Here is a 12619-nt window from a genome sequence, read left to right as displayed (position 1 = left end):
AGGTCTATGCCTTCGATCTTCTAACAACTTTATTTATTTAGAATTTATTTAAATATTTCTTTAAAATTAAGCTAAAAACTACATAAAAAAATTAAAAAATTATCTTCTTGTAGCTCAAAGATTAGGATCTGAGCTTGGTTTAGACAAGCTCTTAAAAAATACAACTTGCATGGAACAACAGGCATGATTTGTGCAGTATTTTTAGCCCAATCACGTAGCAATGGTGAAATATGCCATTAGAGTTTTCATATCCTGTGGCTCAATTACTCGTCAAATACCTTACATGCTTAGTAAATATTTCTATATAACAACCTAGGATTAAACACACGCATGCATGAATCCTCGCAAGCGTTGGTCGCCGATGAGGCGAGGGAGGCTGTCGGAGCTGGAGAGGAGGCTGAACTTGCCGTAGTTCTTGAACTGGCGCTTGGCTTCTCCATGGTGGCTTTGATTGCTTGGGCTAGGACGGAGTCGAGGACGTACTTATTGAGAGACGCCTCCAGCTTCTCGAGGGATTGCTTCTCGCGCTCTGCGAAGGCCTTGGACTCCTTGCAAGGGGTCAGCCCGGCGATGTCGGCGGCGGAAGAGGTGAAGAGGATGGAGGAGAGAGCCATGGAAGCAGAGGACTTGAGACACGAGGAGACGGCCTCATTTTCTTGGGATTGGGAGGAAGAAGAGCAGAAGATGGAGACTCGGGGCTTGGAGTGGAGACGAGGGAGCCCGGGGTTTTGGGGAGAGCAAGTTGGAGAGGGTGGTGTGGTGTAGCGGATGGAGCCGAGGCTGGCCATTTTGCTCCCCTCTTTCTTTCTGTAGGAAGGTTGGAGTGGTGGAGCTGAGGTGGGGATCTTTACTACATTGATTTCAAGGTTGTTAAACTTTGTAGTATATTGTTATCACCAAAAAAAAAAAAAACTTGTAGGTCACCACGCCAAATTAGTTGCGGCGGAGAGCCCGCAAACTTTTGGCTCGTCGGTGGTATGTGCCGAGCTTAAAGCAGACTATAAGGACATCTACTATGCAAGGCGGACACTGAGTGCAAACCGTATTATTTTTAAGAACAATTCAGCCACAATGGTTAAGTGAATCCGAGGACGGAGACGCACAACTGAAAATCGGCCGCTAATTTATGAGATTCGCAGGTTGATGAAGGAGTGTGACTCCCATCCGGCTTCATACGTGTTCAGGGAGGCTAATGGGATGGCCAACTGGATGGCCTCCTATGTGTCCCACCACTCTAGTAGTTTTATTTGGATGGACAATAAGTCTATAACAGAATCATTATGTAATATTTTATTTTTTGATTTTGTTGGCCACATTCACATCCGTAATATGTAAGCCGCCGTTACACTAAAAAAAAAAAAACTTTGTAGTTTATTTTGTATAGCTGTTTGCTGCATGACCTTGAGATGGGACGATTGATCAGATTTGATGGCTCATTGTGCAGGTGGCAGTACAGGTGATGTATTTTCATGGTAAAAATGTCCAATAAAAAATTGGTGAAGAATGTTGTAATAAATTATACAAGGAGATAAAGGGGAACCAAGAAAAAATCACGAACTGTTTAATGAGGCAAACGTATCAATACTACATCGGATTAAAACTTTTAAAAGAACTTGCTGGATTTAAAGTTTGAACACCATAGATACTGTCAACCTAAATGTTAATAGCAAAAGGAATAAAGAGAAAGAACATAGGTTGTTTCATATAAAGGCCTTGTTTGGAGAAGCTGTTGGTAGTAGAGTTTTTAGAAGTAGAGCTGTCTGAAGCAGAGCGTTTATAAAAAGCTGTTTGATAACTACATTTATAAAGTGCTGTGACACTTTAATATATATTTGATAAACAAACTGAGAAAGTTCTTTTGTATGACAAAATGACCATAAAGAACATTACCAGTATTATACAATAGAACATAATAAAATATAATATATATTAATACGTAAATATATGATATAGTATAATATTAATGTAATGTAATATAATATAATATTATTATAATATAGTACTATAACATTATGTATTATAAAATAATAATTTAATATAATATTAAATTATTTAACATAACATATCAATGTAATATGACATAATGTAATATAATATTATATTTATAGTATAATACAATAATGAATATATAAAATATTATAATTATTAGTGTAAATTAATTTTTCATCTTTCTAATGACTATTTATCTCTCTAACAAATTTTCTAACTATATGATAAAATTGGTTAACTAATTACTAATATTTTTATTTATTTATTTATTTAGATCAGATTATTTGCCACTCACTCATTATTTTTTTTTATTTTATTTATTTATTTACTTATTATTTTATTTTATTGAAATATAGAGGGGTTGTCGGCCATGGGTGGTGGCCAACATGGTGGCTGCCACCATGGGCTGCCACGAGTTCCCAAAACAAAAGAAGAAGAAGAAGGAACAGAGGTGGCGGCGTTGAGAGGAAGAAGAAGATAGAGAGGGGGAGGGAGAGGATGGGTGAGAGAGAAAGAGGTGGGATGAGGATTTTGGGAGAAAAAAGTATGATTTAAATGAGCGTATTTTGCTCCAAAAAATAGTTTCCCGACAAAGCTGAAAACAATGTTTTCGAAAAGCTCCAAATTGGAGCTTCTCCCCAAAAGCTGTTTTCAGCTTCTCGCAAAAGCTGAAACAGCTTTCCGAAAAATTTACCAAACAACATTTTTTATCTAAAAGTACTTTTGGAAAGCCAGAAAGTATTTTTTAGCCTTCCAAAAACTTCTCCAAATAGAGCCAAAATACAATAGCATATTCAAAATCAATGTAGATATGCGGTTGTAGAAGACCTCATATCCACAAGCTTTGCTCGTTAGCACTTGTAAACCATTGTGCAAGATTAATTGTTTGAATTGAAAGCACCGCATTTCTCTTCTAAAATTTTCTCACACCAGTAGGGAATTTGACTCAATAGCCCGGTCATTAACTAGATATGCTTACAAGCAAAATTATCTAACATCAAGGAATTATTCCCCTCAATTTATTCAGTTGCTGCAGTTTCATTGTATTATCAACTTTTAACAACAAATGGAAAAAAAAAACAGTTTTATACAAGGTTTTTTTTTTTGTGAGAGACTACAAACTAAAGGTAATAAATTGAAATATCTTAGAGCTGCAAGGTTTTAATTATTTAGGTGCTAAAAAAAACCCAAATAATAAAATAGGGAAACAGCAAAAAAAAAAAAAGTGCAGGAACATATGTATTACCGCTGAATTTGAAACAACATTAGAAAAGATGAAAAAGAACAAGCGTTAAACATCCAGATAAGGGGAAAAGAATATCGACTCATAAATAAGGGCTCAAGCTTGTTGATGTTTGATCATAGGTGACAACAAATTTGTTTAGCAGCAGAACCAGTAACAAATGTTTCAGCAATAGAAAACAAATGGAGCAGACCGCTCCTGGAACTGGACAACAAAAGACTGGCAAGAGAATATTTCAATTTTCCGCACCCTAAATGCTGCCGGTGCATCCCTTCGTAGCAGTTAAATAATCATCAAAATGCGTGGTGATCCTCAAAGAACTTAACAATAGCATCCAGACAACCTTGACAAAATCTAAAGATGAATAAGTAAACTCCATATATTCTCATCCAGGAGCTAGCAATTGGGCTCAAGATTACAATATTTCCTCGGAAAACATGCAAGAACACGACCATTCGACAAGTCTGAAACAATTTAAAAGGCTTGGGTATTTAACAGCCAAAATTGCATTATGCAGAACCTCTTTTCTCTTAACTTTTTGACAACTCTGTAGGGCTAAATGGAACTGAGAGTGTACAAGCTTTGTGGAGGACGGAGCCAATTTCTGGTAGCCGTCAGCCCAAAAACCAGATGTTAATGAGTGGCAACTTCTCATCTATGACCTATGAGTTTTGAATAATTGCAACTAGAATTTGCACCAACTAGCAGAACTTTGTCCAGTGGAAATAACACTTGATGGTTATGTGAAAAGGCAAAGGAACTGCAATGACATAACACCTCAATCAACAAATGAGAAAAGATAGGAAGCATGTAACAACTCGTCAGCAAGATTCGCCGTCTTGGTACCGAACCCCGTATTGTTACATCCTATTACAATATCAGTACGCAGTACGGTACAAAACAGCCAAGCATATCAAGTATCAGTACGGTACAAAACTATAATATTGGTAAGGTACCAATATGGTACAATATGCTTGGTACAATACGGTGCCAACCGGTACACCAAATCTTGCTGTTCACCACTCCTATAAGTATCAGTGCGCGTGCGCGTGCGTGTGCGTGTGGAGAGAGAGAGAGAGAGAGAGAGAGAGAGAGAGTAATATTACCAGTCTCTCCCGAATTAAATTCTAAGGCAGGTTACGGTTAAGCAAGCCTTGAAAAGATAGGTATAGATCCTTGTTATCTGTACCAAATATCTCTTCTGCCTTTTTTAGAGTTTCCTGCAAGTCAGTAGAAGGCATGTAACACTGATTATCTACCACTGACTTGACAGATAAGGAGATTTGCCAGATCAGCAGTGAACAAAGGATGCAACAACTTACTTCCCGTGACTGTCTGTGAGCATTGAGTTCCTTGATATTAGCTAAAAATGCTCCAAACTGTTCATAAGAGAGTCGGCTCCTGAAATGCATAAGCAGCGGGATAGTTTTATAACAAACTGGCATCAGCTAATCCTCTATAGCGTGTCCAGAAGCATATACTGACCTAACATGACGGAAGAATTCTTTTCCATCAATACGAGGAGTGCGTCCTGAAAACAAAAACACAAAGTAATTTATCATAAGCTTGCTAGTATAAATGATTCATGCTGACTGTTCCTATCTGTAAGAGCAAAATGGGATAGTGAAATGACTTGACTATTTCAAAGCAGTTTCAGCCTGTTCCATGTAAAATTATATTAGCTCCAATTCATGTTCATTGGCTTGCGTGAAACCCTTGAATTAATCTGAATAGGATAAACAAGACAAAAAATATAAGGTTTATTCACAATATATTAGGCATACACTGCCATCATCCATTATCTAGATATTCATGCATTTAGCTACTAAGTTGCAATTTTTATCTAAAAATACTGCTTTCCTTTTTAAGAATATTCCCTACCTATCTAGAGCATACCAGACAGCCATAATAATTACAATTAGTTTTCAATGTCTTATGATCACTAATAATTGTTAAATTTTCCAAAGTTACATGTTTCAAAATTTTTTTCCCGTTATCTTCTAAATTTAGAATATGTAAGTGACCCATATCTGTCCGAGAACATCCAAAGTATATAAAACTCTATGGCTTTAGGTAAGCAAAAGAAATTCTAAACCATGAGGTACTCACAAACCTGGCATAAAGCGTCCACGAGGAGGAGAGCTAGCTGCTGAGGACTGCTGGCTCGATGGATACCATGGTGACATTCCAGTGTGCCCATCAAAGCGATGGTTTGTTGGTGAAGTGGCACCCGATGTCAAGTTTGGCGATCCTCCTATAGAATATGCTCTAGGAGACCCACTAGTTGATGTTACTTTTGGTGTAGCAGTTGGAGTGAGACGTGGGGCGATAGGTGGAGTAATGGAGAATTCCTGCCCAGCTGGGTTTGTCGCTGTAGCAAGAAGATGGCTCAAATTTCATCACCAACAATTCAAATTTCTGATAATGATCATAAAATATAAGGTTATACATGCACCATCTTGAATCATGTTTCCCACTTCTGCAGATCCACTGACTATATTTGATGCCGAGCAGCTAATGGTCCCTTCATCTTCTACTCCATAGGCAGGAAAGCAACCATGCAAGCAACCAACAATAAGAAAAGACTTCGGTCCGGAAACACAGTCAGGTAAAAAAAGGGATCTTAAACCAAAATACAAACCTTTCCAAGAAGATGCTTTGGCAACTGACTGATCGTAGGTCCTTATATCAACGGTTTCTTGTGATCGCTAAGCAGAGCAAAAGAAGATCGTTATTAAAAGAAAAAAAACAAAGAAAATTCAATCATCTCAATTCATTAGGATAACAGAAAACTTCTGAAGAGTATTCATCAGGATATTTAATGGCAAATAATTGAATGAACTTACAGATGAATTATCATCATTCAGTGACTGCATCAAATGCCTCTTGAATGTCTCCAACTGCCAAAGGAAACAGTGTCTAAGACTTTCTAAAGAAAAAAATGATAAAGAACATGAAGATTCCAGATAAAAACAACAATAGTAAGTACAAAACATACAGCTGAAATAAAATCAGGTGCATCAAGAGCAATGTATCATTTGCCTCAAGTCATTGGGTATATGCCATATCATGACACAATTTCTTATGTTATAATAATGAATTTGCCAGACACTTAGGTTACATTAGGTAAACACAAAAGAAACCTCACTTGCAGGACAAAGTACCAATAAGAGGCCATTAGTCCAATACTCTGACAAGTCAATTAACCAAGCATCCCTTGCATCGGTGACATCACAAAACTCTGTACAAGAATGGTTGCTAGCACATATGATACTCTGCCAGTTGCAATGTAGACGATTCTGGTTCAGCTACTTGCAGCCAATCTACATTTTTAGAAATTGTGCCACCTACTTCCACATATCATTTTTAACTCGACAGTTTGAGTATGCAAAACTAATTATCTTCATACAATAAGTTGATCTCTCCTCTCTCTCTCTCTCTCTCTCCCCTCTGTGTGTGTCTGTGTGTGTTTGAAACCTTTGGAATCTTCATGTCAAGGAGATCTGATTTTACAATTGAAACATAATTCTAACTTGATTTAATTGCAATAAGTGGAGAATGTTTGTATATCCTATATTTCTATTTGAGGATCAAATTATTATTTCAGATAGGAATCTTCACGAACACTTTTAACTTTTAAGAGTCCACTCCAAAAGAAATGCACTGGTTCTTGATTACAGTTAACATCATAGCACATAATTACCCAAAAGAAACATAGTTTACTAGAAGTAATCTTCATTATTTTCCGCATCATTATATATGCACTACCCATCTTAGAGTTACCTCCTCCTAAACTGATGAAGGAAGCTTATATTGCAGACGTTTTCTGTCTTCCTGTCTCCATGTAGGAGTATCCTTGTATTACACCTAATGAAAATAGCACACATAATTGCATATCTTGAGCTATGGACCCGAGTCCTTCTAATCATAATTTTTACTAACAATGCTCAGTTATGTTCATCTCCTTTCAGACTTGCACAAAAGTTATTGAGAAATGTATAAGTCATGTTTTATGATAATTTGCAAAACTTCATCATCCAAAAACAAGCATTGATGTCTAACATGAGGCAGAGGAAGCCTTCCTCTTTTAAGAAATCCACCTAATTTGCCTCTACCAACAGAAAATGTGTACACCAATGAACTGAAATCAAGCCCATAATTAATTAGAAACTATTGAAGTTAACCTAAGCCAACCAAAAAGAACCTTTTTTCCTTATTAAAGGAAACATAAAGAGTACATTTCAAACCATAAAACAAACTAAAAGAATAATTTTTATGCCATCATTATAAAAGAAACATAGTTTACTAGAAGTAGTCTTCATTATTTTCCGCATCATTATATATGCACTATGCATCTTAGAATTACCTCCTCCTAAACTGATGAAGGAAGCTTATATTGCAGACGTTTTCTGTCTTTCTGTCTCCATGTGGGAATATCCTTGTAGTAAACCTAATGAAAATAGCACACATGATTGCATATCATTGAGCTATGGACCCGAGTCCTTCTAATCATAGTTAAGTATTTACTAACAATGCTCAGTTATGTTCATCTCCTTTCAGACTTCCACAAAAGTTATTGAGAAATGTATAGGTCATGTTTTATGATAATTTGCAAAACTTCATCATCCAAAAACAAGCATTGATGTCTAACATGAGGCAGAGGAAGCCTTCCTCTTTTAAGAAATCCACCTAATTTGCCCCCACCAACAGAAAATGTGTACACCAATGAACTCAAATCAAGCCCATAATTAATTAGAAAATATTAAAGTTAACCTAAGCCAACCAAAAAGAACCTTTTCCCTATTAAAGGAAACATAAAGAGTACAAATCAAACCATAACACAAACTAAAAAACAATTTTTATGTCATCATTACAAAACTTAAATATAAAAGGTGAATACCAGAGGTGCCCAACATGTCGCATTCCTAAATGAACATGCATAAAGCATACATTTTAATCTTTTAAGCAAGGCCTCAATAGAGTCACACCATCAGGATGACTTAAACTAATCAAGCTAATAGAGCTTGTAATGCTTGGAAAAAGACATCAGGAAAATTCTCTTCCAGCACATCCCAAGAATGAGGGTTTTACATCGAAAAAGATGAATCCAAGCCATTAACTTAGGTCAGAGTTTTCTTCTTCTTCTTTTTTTTTTTTGCTAATACTGGTGTATCATACCTGACGGGAATGGATACACCCAATAAAGTCAAAAAATAGGATACCTCGAAGTGCCAAGGGCAACTCCCCATCATCACTCCACAAGGTGCCTCCGGAGTGACAAGCTACATACGCAGCTATCCAATCCGCGGCACCATTACCTTCACGGTAAATATGCTTGGCCTGAAAGGCCCATCCATCCCTCGCCATAGCCCAAATGTCATGGAGCAAAGAAAACACAACGTAAGTAGTTTTTAGTTATCTTTGGAGAATTCCTGCATCTCCGGCTTCAAATTCTCCACAAAATTGGGTAAGGAAAACTTGATTTTCGTTTTGCAAAATTTCTTCTCCTTTATTATAAGTACACAAGCTATGGTGGTAAAAGTTGAGGAATTGAGGCAATGAAAATATCCTTCTTTTTTAGGAATTATTTTTAGATAATAGTTGGTGATTCTCAAGGTGATTTCAAATCCTACAAAACAAATTAATTGCAGCTAGCCCAAAAACTCCATATGCATGCAAATGGGACCCAACTAGAAGTAAAAAATGTCAGATGCTAGTACGGAAGCTGGTGTAAAAGAGATGTGAAGATTTCTTCTTCCAAGTGTAGGATCTATGTGGACTATGATTTAGCCGCAAAAAGTGGTTCATTTTATGGAACAGAATAATGACAGTAATCAAAATTTGTTTCATTTTGACCCCTATAACCGATCAAGAACAATATTTTCTATACTGACTCATTGCTATACTGACCTGATAAGGTACTAGTACATATAATATGGGGGCTCAAGACGATACTGAATAAACACATCACACAATTGTCTCACCTCCAACAGCATGCCATGTGTTGGTACGGGGATGTACCATACCCAACCAAGGTTCTACTAGTCTCTATACTTGTACCAAATCATTTTGGTATAGTTTAACATTACTCCTTAAGACTAATCGAGAATGACTCGAACGGAGGGTTTCAGGTGATCTAGACCTTGCGTTTTCCAATTCGATAGTGCCACCTCATTTGGAGGAGATATGGTCTCGTATGATGAACCACAGTGCCAACCCAACCCCTACCATAAGCTACCAATACAGGGTCAGATACCGTGACTGAAAACATTAGATCAATGTGTTTGTTTAAGTTCTCAATGAAGGCCTTATGAAGTCATGCCAACACAATGATTCCGGTGCTAAAAAAATCAAGCTAATAGGGTCTCACAATTTTAATTTTGTGAGGACTTGTCATCTTAAACTCTACAGAAATGTTAGCAGAGGGTTCTATAGTAAACCATTTTTTTTTTTTAAAAAAAAAAACAGCCATGGATTTTGGCACAGGATTTTAATGCGGATTTTTGTCATAGTAGCAGACAGACAGCCTCTCCAAATTATCAAAAAAACTCTTGGATTATTTACGAAACTTTATTGATCATATGATTCTCTAAGCAATTCTCTCAAGTAATAAAACTAAACAAACTAAATTAAAAACATTCAACAATTCACAAATTTGCAATTTAATCATAATTTAGAAAATTAGATATTCCAAAATCACGGACAGATTACAGATCAGTGGTAATCTCTCTTCTTGTTGCTGCTGTTGGTGGTGATATATGCTCCTGAATTCGGCAGCAATAGGGCAATTCCTTCATTGGAGCAAGGTCTCATATTTTTAGCACAACTGAATGAATATTACCTAAAATCTTTAGCAGCAATCTGACCGAACATTAAGAACTACGAAATTGCGCGCGCACAATATGAAGTAACTTACCAGAAACATAAAGAAAAAGGACAAAAAGGAGGAAAGAAGAAAGGTTCGCACCTTTGCTAAATCCCGGGCTAATTTCTTCGACGTCTGAGCCAGCGAATCACGCTCCTTTGACAGTTTAATCTAACAAAAATAATAATAAAAGAAAAGGAATTATTCTCTTCAAGCCTAACTAACAAGCAGCAAATCCCCATCAAATGCAGCAAAAGAGGCTTCCATAGCTCACATTCTCCTCGAAAGCAACCCTCAGCCTGGCGTCAGCCTCCTGAAACATCCGGTCGAGATGTGAGAGCTTGTCCTGGAGCTCGGCGATCGCCCGATCCTTCTCCGCCAGCTTCTGCCTCATCCTCCCGTTCTCCAGCTCCAGCTTCGACACCCGGGACGCGATCGCCATGGAGGTGATCTTCCTCGCCAGGTCCAGCTGCTCGTAGGGGTCCGTTGGGATCACCGCCAGGATCTCGTCCGGGAGGTGGTAGTCCGCCCCGCCACCGCACCCACCGCCGCCGCCGCTCTGCGTCATCTCCGCCGCCGAAAAAACCTAACCCTAGCTCCGGACCGCGAGATCGAAACGCTAACTAAGGCTGGTGAGGGGCTTTATTTGAATCTTTTGTGAAGCCATCCGTTACCATCGCTGCCTCTCTCTCGAGTCTCTCTCAAAATTTCTCTCGACCTTCGAGAGGGGAAGATGGAAATGGTGCGAACTTTGCTGATATCGTCGCCTAATTGCAGGTGATGATCCCGGGGGAGCGAGGATATCGATTTTTTTGTGCTATGATTGCTGTTTGGGAGCGAGATATAGGGGTTTTGTCCTGCCTCGGAAAGTGGATTCCGTGTACTGGTAAGTCTATGGAACAACAAATTCGAATTAGGGTTTCTACAGGATACGCTGTTCTGCGCAGCGAATCCGCTTCCGCCTTTGAGATCTAAAATTTGCTGGTAGCCACCGCTTCCGGTTGAGGATAGTTTGCACAAAAAAATATTTTTTTTTATTTATGTAAATTTTTAAAAATAAAAAAATAATATTTTTATAAAAAATATTTATGTTTTACAAAACATAAAAATTTATGATGGACATTGGAAATCTACTTTTCCTCCGGTTGAAAATTGAGATTTTTTTTATAAAAATATTTTTAAGCCATCAAAATATATTAATAAGATATTTTCATTCATTAAAAGTATAATAGGTATTTCATACAATTTTTCTATGAAAATAGATGCTCAACCAAATATAAGCTACTCTAAAATGTACTACTTTTCTATGATCAATCAAACATACCAAAACTATTTTTCCAAACATTATATTTTCAAAAATTATTTTTGCAAAAAAGATATTTCAATAAGAAAAAATTCTTCTCACGAACCAAACGAGAGGTGGTCTTGGACTCTTGAAGTTGTAACCCTAAAATAAAAAATATCATTTGTATTTTGTATAAATTTATAAATATCCTTTTACATACCTAATTATTGTACTATCAATTCTATATTTTTTACAATAATACCAAAATATAGCTCATCCTCTTTTCAATTGAGATTAAGGCTTGCCAGCTATACTTACTTATCAGCTGGTATCGACGTAAAGATAACTTATAGACAGTACTTACTTATCAGCTGATATGGCTGTAGTTCGCCGAAAGTGCCTACTTGCGAGCAGATCTATGGTCACGGTTACCTCCATGAACAAAATCTACCCTCAAAGCCCCGCTGACCCCTCCTGCCCAAGACGGCTACATAATACCCAATTGCCAACCCCCCGGCCGCCCCCATCCATCCCCGTCCTCCATGCAGCCATGCAGGCAAGCAGCTAGATTGTGTGAGATGGCACAAGCCACAGTGCGCTCTTCCTTCCCTCCAACCCAACCCTAATATCACCACCACTGTCGTCTCCTCTCCATTCTATTTTAAACAACGCTTTCCTTAATCCTTTCCGCCTCTCTTCTCCTCCGCGGTTACATCAACCCGTGCACCTCCCACTCGGACGGAATCCCAGCATCACTTGCTCTTGCACCCCAGGTACCTCTATATTGATCTCCAATGCTAATTTCTCTCTCTCTCTCTCTCTCTCTAACACTTGAACCCTTACCTTAGCGGCAATACTTTTCTTGCAAGAACCATCGCCACGAGACCTTGACCTCGCTGGAGGTTGGACGTTTTCTTGATGAGTTCAAGCTTGAGTGCCTGCTGGTCGCCTCCCATTTCCAGTTCTTTCCGAACTTCCATGCAAATGTCAAGAGTTTGACCATCCGCCGCTCTCTGCTTCTCGATCTGGATCTCAAGAGCCAGTTGATCCTGAGGGCGAATACCTTGCGGAGCATGGAGAATTGAATTGAATTGATCGCAGCTATACTTCGTTCTAGCGACTATTCCCTACCAGAGCTCGTAAAGGTGGGGGAGATATCGCAAACGATCAACTCTGAGAACTCTGCAACGCAGAAAATCCAATCCCGGCCATGAACGGGGCCCGAGGGGATGGAGGA

At 38.1% G+C, this 12619-nt stretch overlaps 1 protein-coding gene and 1 pseudogene across 7 annotated transcripts; both read right to left on the bottom strand.

Moving 5' to 3' along the window:
* Positions 1–130: 130 nt before the first annotated feature.
* On the bottom strand, positions 131–898 carry LOC120104112 (annotated as a pseudogene).
* A 2640-nt stretch (positions 899–3538) lies between these two features.
* Positions 3539–11104, bottom strand: LOC103702155 (uncharacterized protein At4g15545-like). 7 transcript variants are annotated; one of them, XM_039114482.1, is made up of 10 exons: positions 10372–11102; positions 10200–10268; positions 6079–6132; positions 5874–5940; positions 5682–5765; positions 5346–5603; positions 4718–4763; positions 4555–4633; positions 4339–4452; positions 3539–3992 (listed from the first exon to the last, which is right to left on the bottom strand). In XM_039114482.1, exons 1-9 carry the CDS (start codon positions 10663–10665, stop codon positions 4360–4362), a joined length of 1044 nt encoding a protein of 347 aa, XP_038970410.1. In that variant the 5' UTR covers positions 10666–11102; the 3' UTR covers positions 3539–3992; positions 4339–4359. The 7 variants fall into 7 exon arrangements, with proteins under 7 accessions (XP_038970410.1, XP_038970412.1, XP_038970411.1 ...); XM_039114484.1 differs by having other exon boundaries at positions 5688–5765; XM_039114483.1 differs by having other exon boundaries at positions 5682–5762.
* Between the last annotated feature and the right edge of the window lie 1515 nt (positions 11105–12619).

This window comes from Phoenix dactylifera, chromosome 16 (genome assembly GCF_009389715.1).
Source record: "Phoenix dactylifera cultivar Barhee BC4 chromosome 16, palm_55x_up_171113_PBpolish2nd_filt_p, whole genome shotgun sequence".
NCBI classification, from domain to species: Eukaryota; Viridiplantae; Streptophyta; class Magnoliopsida; order Arecales; family Arecaceae; genus Phoenix; species Phoenix dactylifera.
Note: the sequence above shows the minus strand (reverse complement) of the source record. Positions and strands in the feature narration are given on the sequence as shown.

Excerpts from the sequence above, each read along its gene's own strand:
- LOC103702155 (XM_039114479.1), bottom strand. The coding sequence starts at position 10,665 with ATGACGCAGAGCGGCGGCGGCGGTGGGTGCGGTGGCGGGGCGGACTAC. Across the intron at positions 10,269-10,371 it reads GGGTTGCTTTCGAGGAGAAT|ATTAAACTGTCAAAGGAGCG; the intron begins GTGAGCTATGGA and ends TATTTTTGTTAG. Across the intron at positions 4,453-4,554 it reads CTCACAGACAGTCACGGGAA|GAAACTCTAAAAAAGGCAGA; the intron begins GTAAGTTGTTGC and ends ACTGACTTGCAG.